General features: G+C 39.6%; 1 protein-coding gene and 1 long non-coding RNA gene across 3 annotated transcripts in view; one reads left to right on the top strand and one right to left on the bottom strand.

Moving 5' to 3' along the window:
• Positions 1 to 19: 19 nt before the first annotated feature.
• The window catches only part of LOC137172427 (uncharacterized), a 46292-nt gene continuing 26372 nt past the window's right edge, over positions 20 to 19939 (top strand). For both annotated transcript variants that reach the window (XR_010924975.1, XR_010924976.1), the window contains exons 1-3: positions 20 to 117; positions 798 to 1008; positions 18039 to 18145. This is a non-coding gene — a long non-coding RNA (uncharacterized lncRNA). The remainder of the gene's footprint in view (positions 118 to 797; positions 1009 to 18038; positions 18146 to 19939) is intronic.
• On the bottom strand, positions 2274 to 18056 carry kcnj12a (potassium inwardly rectifying channel subfamily J member 12a). The gene is made up of 2 exons (XM_067576840.1): positions 17807 to 18056; positions 2274 to 12055 (listed from the first exon to the last, which is right to left on the bottom strand). The coding sequence occupies exon 2, from the start codon at positions 11893 to 11895 to the stop codon at positions 10594 to 10596; it is 1302 nt and encodes a 433-aa protein (XP_067432941.1). The 5' UTR covers positions 11896 to 12055; positions 17807 to 18056; the 3' UTR covers positions 2274 to 10593.

Raw genomic sequence — 19939 nt, 5'->3', positions numbered from 1 at the left:
AAGGACTAACTGCTCTACGCTCAACGGCAGCGTGATGACGTAATAGCACCGCAAGATGTCGCTCTTTCCTAAGTTTAGAGTCAAAGTTTGAAGTTGTGTGTAAAGTCAGAGGGGAAGGTAAGCTAAAACGTACTCCTCATTGAACCCAGTGGTTTAAAATAACACAAAACTATCCAGCCGGAGGAATTCAAATTAGTTGTCGAACTAATACTTGAAATTTGTTCTTTTTGCTGAGAAAACCCACTGCACCTACCTAGCTTAGCAGCCAATTACACTACTATAGACAAAATAATATCAAGTTATATTTTCACGTAAGCAAAATTACTCAAGTTATTTCAAAGTCTAAATATCTTTGTTTTTCTTTTAATCTTGGCCATTTCTCTATTCCATGGCATAGAGGCTTTGTTGTCTTATGTAACCACCTCATTCAGTTGTGTGATTCACTGCCTCGCCTCGCTGCAGTTTCATCTGTTTTTGTGTTCATTTCAGTCCTTTTCAACAGGCCAGGGTGTTTGTCTATTATGTCACACCTTGGAGATCGAAAGAAATTTTTAAAAAAAATGACTATGCCAAACAGCCAGTTACAGCAGAAACATGATTTGAAGCAATGCAAAAATTTGAGGTTGGTTTCTCTATTGGGCGATCAAAACAAATAAAGTATTATTGTAAATACTCCTCTTACTATTCACAACCGTACCCCCAGCACACCACATTTAGTTAGTTAAACAGTACTAATATGTATCCAAGTTTGGTCTGTGGACTTTTCTTAACAACTGTCTACTTTCTTTTGCACTCAGCTCTGCATCACCTTAAAGGAGATACTGTTCTCATATCAAAACCAACCAGCTACTTGTGGGAGTGAAGGTCCTGTATTGAGTCTGCAGCAACAAAGACATTCATTCTGCCTGACACTGGAGACATTGTCCTGGCTAGAGCCTAGAGTCTGCGTCCTGGGACAGAGCAATGCCAGCCAGCAAACGATGATCCATGCACCCTGGCATAGTCTAGGTAGGCTAGGGATGGCGGGGTGATGGGGTGTGAGGTGTATGTGTGTGTGTGTGTGTGTGTGTGTGTGTGTGTGTGCAGGGGAATTTGGGGAGAAGGATCCCATCCCTGTTGCCTTCCACTGAGAGCTGCATTAGAGAAGGGTGCTGACAGATTTGAGTCTACCCCTGGGGAGACCAGAGAGACTGTAGTCGCGGCTCTGTGTCTGTTCTCATGACTTCACTGCTGGGACAGACCCAGTTTTGCTGAATCTTATTTTTATTCTGTGTTACAGTGTTATTTGCTTAAGTTTGGAGCTATCAGCTGTAGCTTATCCCAGTACAATGGCGCTCACTGGCATTTAGTTTGTGGTATTCAACCCCCCACCCCCCCAAAAATTACCTGTGTGAGTACTTTCATGTAAGCCTACTTTTTACAAAAATGTATGTCCACCAGCTACGTCCAGAGGGAAGACACTGTTTACAGCATGTTCTATTCTGATTTTTATGAGTATAATTTTGAAAAAGATGTTTATCAGTCCCTCAAATGTAATTTAACTGGTGCTCTAAGCAACGAAAAACACATCTGAGCTCCACTGCACTGGGCTGAGCAACAGCTGCTATCTTCAAATATCAGCAAATAACACTGTATGGACTGTGTAAACTATTTATCAAATCTATCAGGGGAAATTGGTAAAAATCCACCTGTATTTTTGGCACCAAGGGCCAGAGGAGGATAATCTTTATTGAATAATAGAACTAGTATTTCATGGCTTGTGCCTCTGAGCTGCGGTATAACTGTATTTCTTTTATAGCAGGGCTACTCAGAACTATCTACAGTATACAGTATATTCACTGTCTTGCCCTTTCTTTCTCTCTTCCTCTTAAACACACCAAGGACCTTTGGGCACAGAGAGGTAATTACCAAGGGTAGAGAGCCAGGAAATGAGAGTGGCCCCCTCATGTCCCCTCAGGTTGTCCCTTCATGTTGCTTCATGAATCAGGATAGACCAGAGGCACCTCCTGTAACTGAGAGAAGATAAGAAGCATAATGTATCGCCATGTTTAATGCTGCACATGGCCCCTTTCTCAGGTTAGAGCTCCAAAATCTCTACCTTGTTGAGGGAGGTTGCAGGTCAGATCAGTTGATTGGAAACATCTAATGTTAAGGCTGCGGTGACAAACTTTGGTTGCAAACACATATTAATTATAAGTGTAGGATTTCAAAAATTGTGACTTAAGTGCTCTCAAGTGGTAGTATCAAAAAAAACAATGGCAGACAGCCATGTATGCCTGAAAGTAACACAAAAGGCACTATTTTAATGCTGCAAGTGAAATTAGTTGTGTTTGGACAAAATAATCAGTCCAAGTATGAAACCAGTTCTTATAAAACTGAAGAATACTTGGTCCCCCACACACAGGTGTTTTCAATGATTGTGCTTGATTAGACCTCTTCTCAGGACCGTGTGGGCGTGTACAGACTGATTGACATTCAGTTTTGTTAGAGTTCGATGACATCATGTATGTACAGTTTATTGTGCGGAGGTCTAATTAGCCTTAGTGAAAACACCTGTGTGGGTATGCAGGGTCTTAAACAATTGCACTGCTAGTTTTTCTCTGAGATAGCCTTGCTGGGTACCGAGCTAGCAAGTACTGCTCAGGCAAACATTTGTTCAGTGGAGCTCCGTCGTCAGCACTTCTGATCAAGTTTAACACTCATTTTTAATATACTGATAGCTTCTCAACCACAGGCTTAGACAATGACAGTTGGTAACATAGTTTTGGGCGACAGAGAGCCTTTTCACAGCAGACATTTTGACTTGTTATAGTAGAGAAATCACAAGCATTACTATTAACATCAATGACAGCTACATTACGTTCTATTCATGTGTCCCAGTAAGCCATGACAGTGTGAGAGTGAAGACAGCAAGCATAATATCAGGACCTTGAAACCAAAGCATTTCAAAATGTTATGTTTGAAAAAAGCTTATATAATTTAATAAATGAGTGATAGGGTGATTTCATCAAAAAAAGGAGGGGGGGGGGCTATGTGTTTTTAAAAATCATCTGCACCTTTACAGCCTTGCAATTTCTATTCGGGAATTATTGACAGCTAATAGACGACATCAGTGGGCTCTTGGCTTATTACACAAGAAGACAAGCGTGGGTAGTATGACAAGGCTGTTGTGTCTCTTCCATTTGGGCAACAGACAAACAACAACAAAAAAAAAACATGTCTCAGTCATTGGAGAAATCTGTATCACACTTCAGGACCTCAGAAGGATCAGTTTGTACTTTCTGTCAACTCAGCAACACTTTCATTTGGCTCCATTTTCAGTTTTTTTTATGTCAAGAATGTGTGTTGGCAAATAATCTGTTGTGTCTGCTCAGAAAAACACATAGCCTTTATCTCTTTGTTGATTAATTTAATTTAAACTCTACTGTGTACCAGTCATTGATCTCTTAATGCAATGCTACATATTAGTCACGTCTTATATTAATTCTGGATTCTATTAATGCTATCATAATTTAAATTTGTGCCATATTCTTGACTTTCTTATATCATTTGCTGTAGTAATATTCATTGTAAAATAATGGGGTTATAATCTGATTACTTTATCTATATTTGGTGACATAAAAAGTATTTTGCTTTGCATTTACAATGTGTAAGATAGAATGACAATGAATCTGATTTGATTTCAGTTAAACTGGATTCATGAAGTGGAAAGGATCTGACTGTCCATTCTGGTTCGTTCTGTATTGCCCATTTGTGACACCATAGGATGGACTTAAACATTCATGTATGACTTGAAGTAGATAATATTCCCAAGGCAGAAAAGGCGTAACATAGATCTCAGACCTACAGTAAGTATCTTTGATTGAATGATACTATCACAGGAATTAACGGGGAGTACTTTAGCAGTGAAAGTGTTTGCCACAGAGGCACACGCAGCTTGACACTGAAGAGCTTTATATAGCCCCTTCAACACAGTTTCCTCTCATTTTACTGTCATCAAGAGTCCAGGCTACAGGGCTTTTGTTCTAGCATTAATTATAAGTAGTCTTTATAGGCTGGCTAGCAGAGAGCACAGTGAGGCCATATCTTTGCATCCTTTTACATCCTTTAACTGGCTCCAGAAGTCTTTATTAGGTGTTAACGCTTTTTGTTTTATATCATGTGAGCAAATGTGTGAGTCCAGGCCCCAGCTGGCTTATTCAACTGTTCCCTGGGAGTCACGGAAGGGATATTCCCAAGGGATCCTGGGTGCTGCTATTGCGTAATTTAAACAAAATATCATGATGACGTAAAAAAATAAGTAAAAAAAAACAATCTATCTTATCTCATCTATGTATAGATCTGTCTGTGTATCTATGTATATCTATGTATCTATCCATGTATCTATTTATCTATCTATCTATTTATCTGTCTATCTATCTATCTATCTATCTATCTATCTATCTATCTATCTATCTATCTATCTATCTATCTATCTATCTATCTATCTATCTGTCTATAACCAAATCACAGTATCCATAATTAGCATTGGTCTCTGTTGAGGTTGTGTCTGGTTTGTTCCCCAGCTGCAAGCTTTTTTTTTTTTTTTTGGACCAGTGGGTTACGTGGCAACAGCCTCCATATGGTAATTAATAGGTTTTATTTGCAGGAGCTGTGAATGTGAAGTGAGAGGCTGGTGCACCAGTGGCACTCATAGCTCTGGAATATCAGACAACTGCTAACAAACCATTATTAAATTGCCTTTGGGGTTGGTAGAAATAGGTAGTAAACAATATATTTCAGGGGTTTTCTAATTTGCATTTTTTTTCTTACCTTGCTGACAAAACCTTGCATCAAAACTCAACCAGCGTTTCATCCTAGAGCCCTGACCGCAGTTGGTCTAGTTAAATCATGACGTACATGGATAACCAAAAACACTTAGTGCAAGAATACAATGGGGATTTGAGAATGAGAATTATTAAAGTAACTGAAGTCATTGTCTACTCATCCCATCTGTATGGCATGTGTTTGGGATTATATAGCAACTATCTCACTTGCAGGGCAGTTTATCCTGACATGCCCTTAATTATCCAGAATCTCTTGGCATCTAATCCTACTATGACAGCACAGCAGTTTCACATCACAGCTATCAAAAGTAAGCTCTCTTTTAGCGTCTAGTCAAATTCTGAGTTCCACAACCCATCTTATACTGATGAAAAATCTATAATGCTGTCATGCATTAGGCGCTCATTAACACTGTCCACCACTAATCCTGAAAGCTTCACTCCTACTTTATGTGTGTGATACCAAGCCACACAAAGCCTGACATAAACTGCCCAGGCCATGTTACATAATCAAACTTGGCAAAAGCTTGCAACATAGCCTCTGTGATCCCAGTGGCAGTTACTGCTGAGACCCGATGCCTGAGCTCAGCATAACCAGCGGCCAGCATGTTAATCCTACATCTGTCACTCACTGTTGGTGACTTAATCACCCCAACCTGAATTATTTAGAAAGAACTGATAGCCACAGATCTCGTGGAAAGTGTTCAGGATTATTCATCACCAGTTAAAAATTTGTTCAGTGCTGCTGATGACGGCAGCATTGTACAAGCAGGCTTGGGTACATGCAGTAACATGTCACGTGTCTTTCAACTCTTTAAGTTACAGAAAAACTATTCATTTGATAAAAGATGTTTCATGTATATGTAGAGGTTTCAAATTCCACGGTGCATGCTTTACCTTACATTAGGATATTTATGGCCATTTTTCACAAAAATATTTTTTTTAATTAAATCCTTCCATTTGCCTTATTTGAATAAGTTGAGCGAGGATTGTCAAGCAAGCAGACTTGGAGGACTAAGCCTTAAGTGTACTTTATATGATAAACACCCTTTTATTTTAAACTGTATACTATTCAACATAAAACATTGTTAAGAACATTATAGTATACATGACAATCAAATCACTGAACAGTAGAGACTGACCAATGAATCAGCTTGGACAATATATAATCGATTAGTGTAAATGGAATGTACTTGTATAGCGCCTTTCTAGTCTTCCAACCACTCAAAGCGCTTGTAACACTACAAGTCACATTCAACCATTCACACACATTCATACGCTGAGTGGGTACAGGGGCTACCATGCAAGGTCCCAACCTGCCCATCAGAGGGAACCTAATCATTCACACACTGATGGCACAGCCATCTGGCGCAATTTGAGGTTCAGTATCTTTCCCAAGGACACTTCGACACGCAGACTGGAGAAGCTGGGAATCGAACCGCCAATCTTCCGATTAGTGGACAACCCGCGCTACCTCCTGAGCCACAGCTACTTATCACAGATTGATATTGGTGTATGATTTGGACAATAATTAACCAGAGAGCACTGACAAGAGATTCTTATCAAAATGCTGTATATTTATGGTGTATATTTAAAAAGGGAATATTAGCAGATATAACGTTACCAGATTTTTAAACTCTCAAATGACATTATCCATATCATCCTAAAATATCCAGCTCTGGTTGGGCTCTACTGAGCAGTGTAAGACCTTAAACTCTCAAGAAAAACCAAATGTACAGTTTCTATGCAATTGTGTAGTGTAATGCTTAGAAATAATAATGTTCTCTCAGTTCTGAGGTTATAGAGTATTAATGATTTCTCACGTGTTGTTGCCCCATTGATCAGAGAAAATCAGCTGCAGGCCACTTGCCCAGTTCAGCGGGGCCAAAAGGCCCGTGGCCCCGCTGGTTGTTTGTGTGTCACAGACAGTGATTAATTGATGAGCCTTCTTGAATAATTGGCCCCAAGACCAGAGAGTCATCTGACTGTAGTGACATGAATCTTGATCTCTTATCTTAAACCACCCCTCATGGTGATGTATTACCTCAGCGACCACTTCATCCATTGATTAGTCAACCCTGAGGATGTCCGGGGTTTGTATCGGATTTTACGTTTCAATATGGCCCAGACTGGTGGAGCATTTTCAACAAAAGAGATAAAAACATTTTTTTTTCACAGTTAGTTTTTTAATTGAATAATTTAAATGACTTTGAATTAAAATCAAAAGCCCAGTAGACATTTTGCTGGACATAGGAAGACTTCTACAGAGGTCAAAAGTTTTTCCAATCATCCCTTTAAGAGAAATACCTGTTAAATCACGAGCTTCTGTGCTGAAATGAAACAACAGAAATTAAATCATTGAAAACTGAGACAAGAATTATATTTCTGTCTCACAATAGTGATTTCATTGTAGTATTCTGATAAAAACAGATAAATATTGGTTGCTGTATTCTATCAAAAAGAACTTTGTATAAAAATAAGCAGGTTTGTTCAGCCTGGCTGCTTCCTATTACAATTTTTATAATGTTACTATGCTTTTTACACTATAAACTTTTTGTATGATTAGCTAAAACTTTTGTGTGTGTGTTTTTATTTTTAAGGGCTCAGGTGGGCAACATCAAAGCTGAAACAATCTCTGAAAAAAAGAAAATTCATCAGAAATGATTGAACTATGCATTTCAGTGATTCAGCATAGAAGCTGTTGATGCGTCACCTTTTTTTTTTTACCACAGATATTTTGTGAGTAGGTGCAGGGACACATCAGCGTATCAAACCTTCCCAGAAGGCAATGAGCATATAAATGTTTAGGGTCGGGTAAAGAAGGCTTCACTTATTAGCTGAAAAATGGTCTTTATATTTTACTACATCCTAAAAATTTCTAAAAAATAATCAATATATAACCAAGAAATATCATGGAGCCAAGCATACCCCTGGAGTTAAATGACTACTAGGAAAATATCAGTCATTTTGACCAACATAACGACCATTTTATGGTTCTTTTCTTTGTTTTCATGTCATAGTTTTTCACCATATCCTAAAGGTTTCCTTCTTTACACATATGTAATCTTTTATATGTGAAAGGAAGTTAACTAAAAGTGTTTAACAGGGACATGACATCCACATTTTAGTGAGGTAATAGATAAACTAGATTTGATAAACAGTATCTTGTGACACAACATAAACATGTTGAGGTTTGAATGATAAATTCTGACTAGGCATCTAGAATAAGGGATCATTTTCAAATGCTATTGTCCATGCCAAAGAGAAAAGTTTTGTCATGCATCATAATTTTGTCACTTAAACTACTGTATATAGTGATGGCATATGATTTTTAACCTATAACTACAACTATATATCTTAGTTGATTTGGTTTTAACTTCTGACTGATTGGACATTTGCTTTAATTAATGGCATATTTTAAGGATTAACTTAGATCTATAAAGAGACCAATTGCAAACTAGAGAATCAAGCACCCTTTCAGAATATGACTACCCATTTTTCAAGATCAGTCTATCCTTTTTTGGAAGATTATCTTCTTGGGAACAACTGCTTAAAAACATAGTCTGAACCACACTCCATTACTTTGGTATCAAACATGCACAAAGAAATCATACGCATACAAGTACAATAAAAACAACAACAAAAAAAAAATAGGGTCATTCTCCTCACACCGTTTCTTTCAATTAATATGTGTGAATCAAGAATCATAAATATGCATGTTCAGTGTATTACAACAGAACCATTAAGAATATGCTTATTACAATTAATTCAGAAAGGTGTGCTTCAGTGTTTATTGCTTCCATCCAGACCGCGGTCCAGTGTCTTATCTCATCCTATTAGCATATTGCTAAAATGCATTTAGCTGTCTACAGTATGTGATGATTGTAAATGCCAGAGGAAACAACATGAGGAGGAAATAGGAGGAAGCTTTTTTTTTTCTCTCAGTTTTACTGTTGCTCATGTATGTATATGTATTTGGACAGCAGTGACAGTGATAACAGGTTTTTAGCCAAACTTAGTATTGCACACATTAATTTTACTCATTAAAGGATAAATTTGTCATGTAATAGTTAGATAATATTTTGTCTATAACCCAACCCAACCCTATAACCCCTAGGTTTGACTCCGTTAGTAACATTATAAAGAGCAGTTAAATTTACCCACTGTTGATGTAAAATGAATACAAATATAGGGCTGGCAAATATGTTCGGACTATTCAAACCTTATTTGCATAACGCAAAGTGTTGTAGACACATTTGCTCTTATAATGATTGTTGTTGATGTAGAATTAGGAATGGCTCAACTTTGGTGATGCTGAAACCTTACATTTCAATTTCAATTTGACAATGGACTACCCTCTGGCCAAAGAAATACATCAGGACACTTCTTGTGTACATTTTAAAAGTTTGAAAGATATCAAATTTACACTATCGATTTAATTAAACTCTTGTCAAATATATTTGATGAACACAACAGTTACTCTTAGATATTGAATTTGTTCTTTTTTTAAATTCCTGGCTGTTTATCTAAGCATTATGTTTTGATTAAAGCAATGTTATTACATTATTTAATCTCACACAGATCTCAATAGAATTCCTGTCCCCTGATACTATTAACAATATGCATAGATTCATTTTTAAAGAGAACAAAAACACATTAGTGTGATCAACTTTATGTCAGTTTGTTGATGTTAATTTCCGTATGGAATGGAAGAAAAACTGTTTTTGTTCAACTTAGTTTATTAGGTATATTTTCAAATAATGAAAATAAAGGTAGATTTTAAGGTGCATATTTTGTGGGGTTACAAATTGCTGCTATTTGTTTATAAATTTGATCAGTACATACCTGGATATTGCAACCTGTAATTACAAAATGCTTTACTTTAAATCCGTTCTCTATCCTATTTGTGCTTTAGTTTTGTTGAACCTGACTACTTAGCAAATTTGTACATGACATGACATGATGTATAGGCCAATGAAGACAAATCATGATGTTGGTGGTTTGTAAGCTGTTTGCCTTGAGGGTGTTGTTTAACATATGAGGCATTAAGAGAGTTATAAATACAAAAGTTTCTCCAGTTCAGCATATTCCTTCATTTTCTTCATAGTGCAATTAATTTTGCCTACTCTTCCTATGTTGGTAGATTTTGTGATCACACCAAAACTAAAATGAAGGTGTTGAATAATGTTGTTTTCAGTGGCTCATGGTCAGATGTTTTATCATGGCTCATTGCATCTGAATGCTGCAGTACACGAATTTTCAATGTGTCACTGAACTCAGGTCCAGCAAATTACAGCAATGCAAGGAGAGCTTAAGAGAAGCCTTGTAACGCTATTATTTGTGCCCAAGAACAAGTTGAAATAGCACATTCTATTCTTTTAGAGGTGGTTTTGGAAACTGATACTGCACACAAAACATAACTTACCTAAGCAATGTATTTACACCTAAGATTTGATTATAAGGTTTTGCCATAAGCATTTTGATGCACTGTCTTTGAACACTCTTAACTCAAAATGACCATATGAAAAAAGATTCAAGTTTCCATGAAGGAAGAAGGTCTTTCTCTAGCCTTTTCCTTGATTGTAGACATTCCTTACCACAATTGCCTAAGCTGTGCTCTCCTGCTTTTCCCCATTCCTTCCAGTTAAGTCCCTTTTACTATTTCCAATCTATCACAGTAGTCAGCTCTTCCTATGGCACTTTGCATTGTTCTGCATTTTTACCCTTGAATAAAGTTATTGAAAGTTGACCCTGGGTCAGTGGGTAGAGGTCATATTTCCGACTCTCTACGATATGACCTTTGATCCAGTGTCCTGATGGCCTGTAAGCGTTCAAACTCATGTCGGCTGTTCCGGTCTGGACTGAGGTTTGCCAGTGCCCTGCTCCCACCACCTACATCCTCCTCCTCATCATCGCGGTTTAGGAAAGCCAGCTCATTTTCATAGCAGAAGGAGTTAGAGCTGGGGACTAGAAACTTGTTCTCCACCATGTCCTTGGCACTGCAGCGGGGGGTGGACGGCACCTCGTAGGTTTTGTGAAAGTGAGAGTAATCCACCTTGTACAGGTTCTTCTCCTCAAACAAGACTGGCTCGAACCGGTGACCCCAAAGGACCTCAGAGGCTAAGTAGGAGCTGCGAGCCTGTGTAGTCATGGCGGTTGCTTCAACCATCCCCTCCAAGATGACGACAATTTCAAAATCTGCTGTCTCCAGGTCCTGTTTGCTGATCCCAAAAAGGGGGCTCTCCTCATCTATCTCATGGAGAATAGTAATGGGTGAAACCAAGAAAATCCGGTCCAGGCCTTTGTCAAAACCCACATTAATGTCTATCTGGTCTAGGGGAATATACTCCCCCTCATCAGTGATCCGAGGTTTGATGAGCTGTGCCCTGACATGGGCCTCTACAATGTGGCTCTTGCGAAGGTTTCCTACCCTCCACATGAGGCACAGCTTTCCATCCCGCATGGCAATGACAGCATTGTGGCTAAACAACAGTGTTTGTGCTCGCTTCTTAGGCCTTGCCATCTTGGCCATGATGGCGCCAATCATGAAGCAGTCAATGATGCAGCCCACTATAGACTGGAAGACCACCATGAAGACAGCCACAGGGCACTCCTCAGTCACACAACGGTAGCCATAACCTATGGTAGACTGTGTTTCAATGGAGAATAGAAAGGCGGCCACAAATCCATTAACCTGTAGGACGCACGGAGTGAAGTTGTCATCTCCGGCTGGGTTATCCAGATCCCCATGCAGCAAAGCGATGACCCAGAAGGCTAAGCCAAAGGCCAGCCAGGAGACAACAAACACAAGAGTGAAGACTACCAGCATCCATCGCCAACGGATATCAACACATGTGGTGAATATGTCAGCCATGTAACGCTGCGACTTGTCGTCCATATTGGCAAACTGCACGTTGCACTGGCCATTCTTTTTGACGAAGCGGTTGCGGCACTTGCGGCGTGTGTGGATCTTGCCATTGCCAAAGCCGTTCATGCCATGCATGGTAGTGAGGCGGAGGCCCTCTTCTTCAGATGACACAATGCTGTAGCGATTGATCCTTCCCACACTCATGCTCCTGGCGGCGCCTCCAGCTGCAGGGTCAGAGCAGAAGGGCAGGCCTGGAGTCCCAGTGTGTGATCAAGGCCCCTCGCAGCTTGATCACTGGCAAAGCTGCATTTTAGTGAGTCATAGACAGGGAGCTGGGTGGGAGCCTTGTGCTTTAATCCAATCCCTGTAGAGAATGTCAGGAGAGGAGAACAATGTGAGCATCTTTCTGTGACATAATGGACAAATCACACCATACCTGTTTATTGAATCTCACTAAAGAACCAACCATGAAAGCTTTTAGTGACTGAACGGCAAAACATTGTTACATAAGTAACACACATGAACTGTTTTGCTACTGTCCCAAAAAGAAGGCTATTGATATTAATATATCATCACACTGAATGAACTGCTTGTGTATTCGAGCTTAAATAACCATTTCACCATCATTGCTTACAGTTTTTTGCATGTACTTCTTATCTAGATAAAAAATAACATTTGTGATTAGATATACTAGATTAATCCATGTTGATGAAAGATGAAGGCAATAAATTACTGTTCTTCCATGTATTTTTTGTTAATGTGTAATTTGCTTGTTTATTATGATTTCCCATTAACCAACTAACACTTTCATAATTGTGTTCAAAATGGTTTAGATTAAGTTTAGCAGCATTATGGTTTATGTGTTTCTTGTCCCGCTTCCTAGCACAAGGTTTAAAGTGTCAGTATCCATAATACCAGTTACTTCACACTCCTTCTCCTCACCATCTTGCTCTCTCTAAAAATCTGAAAATCAATTGGCCCTCATTGGCCCTGATGTCTGCGGGGTGAAGAGCTGGCCTCACATTAAATCCACTTATGTCACAGTGCATTTCCTATGCTTTTCTCTTTCAAATTATAAAAAATGTCAGCACTGGAGACAAACTAAGTCATCATCTAGCAGATGTTTATTATTATGTAATAACAAAATGTGACCACCTTGTGAGTCAGTGCTCATATCTGGTAAGGTGTTATAAAGCGAGGCAGGCTGTCATATTTTAGGCCTACCAGTGATAGGGACGGTTATCTCTCCTTAGTTTTCAGCACGCCGTGGTTGTATTTATAGTTTATCAGCAGCATGCCATGCAGTCATGACACATCCAACAGACAAGCTGCGCTCCTCTATCTGTTTTTTTGTAGCCTAAGTTTGCCATTGTCCTTTCAGGACAATACTTTAGTGAGGGGAGTAAGGAGGGGGGATGTTTCTGTGTGTATTTAAACCAACTCCTGAGGGATCTCTATGTGTGCCACTGATTGAATGGACACACAATTCCAGATGCTGCATACAGGGATGGAGAGCGCATGACTCCATTTATTTGACCCCATTCTGTACAATTTGCAGTATTATTAATCATGTTGTGAGGATGCGATAAATTTAAAACACCTTCCCACGGTGCTCCACACAAGTAGATAGTACATTTCTCCCTTGTGCAGTGCCCTGTATTACATACTCATTGTAATTACATGCTGTATCTTCATTTTAGAATATTACAAGTATATTGCAAGATTAGACATACAGCCTGCTTAACAATGTATGTGTCAAAATGTTAATTTGGTATGAAGGGGAGTGTATGTCAGTATGGCAGTCATTGCCTCAGTCAGGTAGCAGATAACCTGGCCACTGCGCTGGATGTTGCACCTCGGGGTCAAGGAGTTTTACATGGGAACTGGACGGAGGCCCCTCTGGGTGCAGACAGCTTTTATCGCCTGGCCACATCCGTTATGTGTCTGCCTGCCTGATTTGGGCCCTGAAGACTTGACAGTTCACTCATGTGCGCTCCCAAATCCCGGGTGCCCTGCCGTCTGCACACTAATTCCCTCCTCGCTCACACTCTTTCAGGTGGAAGTGTTCCTGATCTGAAGCCAGATTACCTCATGCACAATCTTAAAATTGTCCCTCTGGGGTCAAACACATACCTTTATCAGGAAAACAAACTGTGGCTAAATGTTGTGTTGTATTTTTATACTTCCAAAGGCTTTTTTTGCTTTGACAATATCACACAACATTCCCAAAAGAATGGAGCTGTCAATGCTAAAAATAGTAATCCTGTCGCTCCTCTCAAATTTGTAAATCTGCACATATGTAAACCAAAATGGATTTTCTGATCCTTGCTGATTGTATTTGGCGCTTGATTGTTACACAGTAAGTTTAATTAAAAATGTTTGTGTTCCTTTGCTCACCTGTTAGCAGCAGGTGGGCCTCTATGACATGGCAACCACATTTGACAGTGTTATATAATTGAGATGAATTCTGAGCCTGAACTCCGTCTCAGCATTTCACATTATACATCTTGGTCTCGCATGACCTGAGCATCCCTTCACGGTGAGCAGTCACCATATCATACTGTAGTCACGCAGTGTCAGGTGTCCAGTGAATTGGTCAAATGAAAGTAAAAACCCTCCCTGCGTCTTTGGAGTCATTAGATAAGTGCCTTAGAGTCTCATGCAGAAAGCCTTTGCTGTAGCAACATGGGAAGCTCTTCAAATCAGATTGTCCCTCTGAGAGGTTGTGCATGTAAGGTCTGAGTGGACATGGTGCTTAAAGATTAATCTTTGTCACTGGCTCTTTGATGGATTTGACAGTAGCCTTTACTGTGCCAAAAGGTTTGACATTAATTTAAGCAACTGTTAGAGACAGTTGAATATTTATAAATCTGAACTGCATTAATCATATTGTAGTTCATTTGAATTCATTTGAACTAATTCAATTAGACCTTAAAGGCCAATCTGTTACTTAGTCATATTAATTACAGGGACAGTATATTCACATATAAAGTAATTGACAAGCTGGTGTTGTAGATGAAAAATAAGGATTTCTAGGTTATACAGTTACTTTTGTGCTGCTTTTACCAGCATAAATAAACCTGTAAAGGCACATTTCATTCAAATTCAAACAGAGATTTCCCCGACAACAATATTTAGAACTGATCCACTTTTAAAGGTGGAAGATTTAGTGTTTAGTCTTTATATTGAGTGTCAATTAATTTGGGAGTGGTGGCAATTTCCAATCTTGTCTTTTAAATTTTGGTTGTGTGTCAACCACATTTGTGCCTTTAACACTGGTTGTTAATTCCTAGAGCGCTACATCACCTCTGTGCAAATCTTGTACTACAAGCAGTGTGAAATAACAGCTCAGCACAGTGGGAGGCCATTAGTAGTGTATTGCTGTATTTACATTGTTACGTCATCTTGCAGATAAAATACTTTGAGTTTAGAATACAGACGTAACCAAAGAATATGTATCTCTGATTCAAAAGGCAGGACTTGGAAAGTGATTTGCAGTACTGCCAATAATTTCTTGGATAACCTTTTGTGACCTCATCTGCTGTACATCTTCTTGGGGAATTGAGAGGAGCAACGAGGGGAGATGATAAGCTTGCAGCTGATTAGGATGAATAGGACGAATAATTGTATGTGCAAAATAATGGAAGGGATTGGGGAGAACAATGAGGCGGAGTGGGAGACTTCATCTCAAGACAAGCATGCAGGAAACTGAGCTCCACCACTACGATCCCTGCCCACCTCCCAAGGCCATTGTGAAGGAAGAGCCGAGGCTCAGGTGTCATTGTATTTTCCTATAGCTCACCACGCGGAACTCATCTCATCTCAAGTGACCTACAGGTATTTTCCTATAGAAAGTAACACCACTTCAACATGCAGAGATGCTGTATGATTGGCGAGACCTTACACAAACAGCTTTTTAGTTGTTTGCAAATGTAATGCAATAATTTGGTGATGTTTTGTCAATTCAAAGGCTGTAACTGCTAGACAAAGAGACAAAGATAATAGTGTAAATAAGAACCAGACAGTAACAAACAACGGAGGCTGCTAGACTCGGTATGTATGCCATCCCCTGTGCTGGGATGCCATCTCAGGTGGTTTTTGAGAGAAGTGGTAGAGAGAAGTGTTCATGAAGAACTCAGTCACCTTTTCATATTATAACAGCTGGTATATTCTATGCAAGTGGAACAAAATCTGTAGTTTTTGCTAGCTGCACCTGTAGCTTCTCCACCGTTTGAACACCTGGTTCTCATTGATTGATCATTGCCACATGTGAGCTTCTCACTGGGCTTTTTTGATCTTTATTTGTGCAGTTTTTTAATTACCTGCACCCATTCACAAAGGCTGAATCACCCATATTAAAGCTGAGCTATGTAATTCCTAATTTTAATTGACACCTGTTGGTCTGAGCACACAAGCTTAGATATATATAAATATATATATATGTTGTTATAGTTTACCCAATACTAGACCTTAATATATTAAGTCTGACTACAATATATATAATCTGTGGCCCAGGTGTCTGCTATAATATTGTTCTTTTTTTCTGATGTGTTATACTTTGTGTTTTCACTCCATGCATGCCAAAAACCAATTTTAGATAATAAAAGTGAATCAAACTGAGCTAAGCTTAGATGAAAAGCAGGATGAGGTCATTGAACTGTCAACACCGCATAATCTTCGTCCTCTTCATCCTCCGTCTCTTTTGTACCCTCACATCAGTGATTTCTTCTTCTTCTACAGTGATGGAAAAGTGCAGTACCTGCGTCCACACATTTAGCCAATAATACATGCTCATGTCTGTCCTCAAGTATTATAATGCTAAATTAGACGTTACTGTTAGCTATCTGATATACCCCTCTCAGAAAATTGGGAGCCTTAAAAGTGCTCAATTGGAAACCGGTGGGTTTATTATTGAGCTGTTTGTTGATTTGGATTTGTTAGATTTAATGCAGAAATACGAATGTTGTGATTTTATTGGTTACACTAAAGATATATGGATATATATTTAAATAATCTAGTGATTCCTTTTTATTTGCAGTTCTGTCATTAATTAGTCTGACAAGTATGAAAAATAATCACAAATACCCATCACAGTCTATCAGATTTGAAAGTGTCTTCGTTTTTTTTTAGGGGCTGTTATCAGAAAATGTTTTAGTATTTTTAACCTGATGAATGACTGAGTCTAATATTAACTATAAATTAATTGTCACCAATTCAATCTTTGTTGACGACTAATCGATAGTTTGATCATTTCAGCACTTCAGTACTGTTGTCACACAATGTAATGTATTCATGTCGTTTCAGCCTGCTCTCCTGTCTTAGTGAACAAACTGAGATTAGGATTGAGATGATGGAGGATGACGTTATTGTTAGATGCAAACTTGATTGGCTGTTAAATTCAGGATTTAATTTTTGTTTTAACTAATTACATGTAAGGTCTGTCTTTTTTCTGCTTTCTAGCTGCATTTCAGTTTGTTTTAACCCACTGGAAGCTTGTAAACAACCTGATATCGGCAGTCAGGGCCCTTCTGGCCAATCCAAAATCTAAGCTAAAGACTAAAAGTGATCAACAATGACTGAGAGCCTCAGGTTCGCAATATCAGCATCAACCACATTCTACAGAAAGGCTTTGTGCTGCTGTAAAACTATACACTGCTCACTCGTATGTAAGTGGTCAGTAACCCATCGTTTGCTGTTTTGGCTCTGAGGTTAAAGGGATGATTTTCACCTTTAATTTGTGATGTTTACGTTCATATCAGATGAACAGTAGAAGCAATTTTTCATACATGGCCTCTCAGTTTTAGTGGACCAGATGTAATTGGACAAAAAGATAAGCTTAAATGAAGTCATCATATTTAATGTTTTGTTGCAAAACCTTTGCAATCAATGGCTGGGTGCAGTCAACTCAAAATGACTGGCATTCTATACCTTTGTTTTAGCTTCTTGGCTTATATTTATAGCTTATTTATTGTTCATTTACAGTTTTTATTTGCACTTTCTAATCAATATAAAATGATTCATGAATTTATAACACTATAGACCAATGACATCTGACAAATAATGATGTGACAATCAGGCTGCAAGTTAGAAGTGAAGTTTCCTGTCCTTCTCTTACCTTTATTTCTACCTGTCCTCTCCCAGGCTGCAGAACTAGAAGATGATATCTTCTCTCCCAGTGTCCATGTTAACCAAACTGAGGCATTCTCCGCATCTGTCACCGCAGCTGCTCCTTCTTTGTGTGTTACTCTAATTCCGAAGAAAACCACTCCATCATCTTCAGCACAAGGCACAAACCCCCTCTGAATTTCTTCATCCTTGCTTGATCTCTTTGCCTCTCTCTTTTTCAGGAGCTGCCCGCGAGCGCAGATGAAATGCAGTTTAGACCGGGCTGAGTCGCACCAGAACCTGGGGCCGGGCCGCTTCTCCTCAGTCAGTGTCTGGACATGGAAAACAGGTGCGAAATGTGAAGCAAGGGCTATCCGAGTGATAATTCAGGCTTTTGTATTCCCCATCTTCTGAAGCAGTTTCTTTAGCTGGTCTTGTGCTAATCTCTCATCTTTTCTAACATGAAGTCAATCCTTCACATTTACCCATAAACCTGTATGATACTCTCTCACTGCTTATTAACAGAACAGCTCTCTCTATCAATCTTTTGCAATCTGATCTAGTTGGACTGCAGCTCTCTCTCTCTCTCTCTCTCTCTCTCTCTCTCTCTCTCTCTCTCTCTCTCTCTCTCTCTCTCTCTTCTCACTCTCACACTCTCTCTCCCTCTGTCCCTCTGACTATTTCTTGCTCACTCTCTCCCTCCCTCCCTCCCTCTCCTCTCTCTCTCTCTCTCTTTCCCTCTGCCTCCCTCCCTCCTGTGGTGTCACAGAAGCTGCCATTTGCAGCCTCCCTCCCTCCCTCCCTCCCTCCCTCTCTTTTCTCCTCCCCTCCTCTCTTTCTCTCTCTCCTGTTGTCTCTCTCCCTCCCTCCCACATCATGGCACTACCAGTTGACAGCAACTTGATGCACAGACATATCATTCAGAAAACACAAGCAGACAATTTACCATTGTATTTGATCACATGTTAATCAAAAGTTAGATGGAAGCAACATTATGAAACAAGGCAGGATGACAATTTCACAATGACTTCTCACATCAAATTAACAACGCAGAATTTGCTGCCTTTTTGAGCCCATCTGCTCTGCTTTTACTCTGAGATAAGTCCTGTTATCCCACCATTAAGCTTCATAGAAAAGGGCTGATTCACTCTCTCTATTACTCCTCTATCAGAGTTAAATGTCTGAAAAAAAAGCACCTGTAATTTCACCTGGCCCTTGCAGCACCAGGTGAGGATATTAACTGTTGCACAGCTGTGACGTGACCAGGGCAAATCTCCATGTATCTTTTTGACCTGCGGTAGCCTGTCACCATATTGAAAGATTCTACGTGTGCAGTGTATGTATGGATATCATGCTGCTGGGTGGTGTGTCTCAGTGCAGAGTGATGCCTTTCACACTTGTCACCAACAACTAATCAGCAATATTTGACCCAAGGATGTGCGTGTGTGCGTGTGTGTGTGCATGTGTGTTTGACAATATGACAGTCTCACCACACCAGGACTCCCATGTCAGAGGAATTGGAATTGAAGTATGCCAATTAGTCTGTTAGTCAGCTCTCCGTTCTACATATGAAGTCTCACAGAAAAAAACAAAAACTCCCCAGGATGAGCTGTTTCTAGCGTTCACACAGGACTGTTGTCTCTATGTGTCACTGTGTCTGTATCTCTGAATATTCAGTGTCCCTTGTTTTTACATTCAGGTGTTTTTGGGAGCAAGCTGTAGCTATTTCTCCGTCGGCACCTCTGTTGAGTACATTACTGTTACCCTTGACAGCTCCAAAGTGTGACATTATCCTCAGAGCTGAGTGCCTGCGCCCCTTTTCTCGCGTCTTTTCAGAGAGCCAGTCATCAGTCAAGCGCTATAAGAGATGACAATTAGTAAGGGAGGGGGCTGAAAGAGTGAGAAGTTTCTAAATACAGCCATACTGGCTCAGCCCCAGCTTTATCACTAATGATTCATCAGTGCAGGAACCCTCTCTTTTTTTTTCCTTTTTCTCTCTGTAGTCCTGTTCTTTCTCCTTCGCAGCCTCTGATTTCAGACTTCTGAGGGTGATTTGCAATAGCCTGTGTGTGATCATCACCAGGCTATTGTGTTTGGCCGAGGACATCAACTAATGCAGCTCAAAGCTTCCTTTTAAAGTGCC

This window comes from Thunnus thynnus, chromosome 20, assembly GCF_963924715.1.
Source record: "Thunnus thynnus chromosome 20, fThuThy2.1, whole genome shotgun sequence".
In the NCBI taxonomy this organism is placed as follows: Eukaryota; Metazoa; Chordata; class Actinopteri; order Scombriformes; family Scombridae; genus Thunnus; species Thunnus thynnus.
This window is presented reverse-complemented; position numbering and strand designations above follow the sequence as displayed.

Coding starts and splice junctions, on each gene's coding strand:
- kcnj12a (XM_067576840.1), bottom strand. CDS start 11,895: ATGAGTGTGGGAAGGATCAATCGCTACAGCATTGTGTCATCTGAAGAA.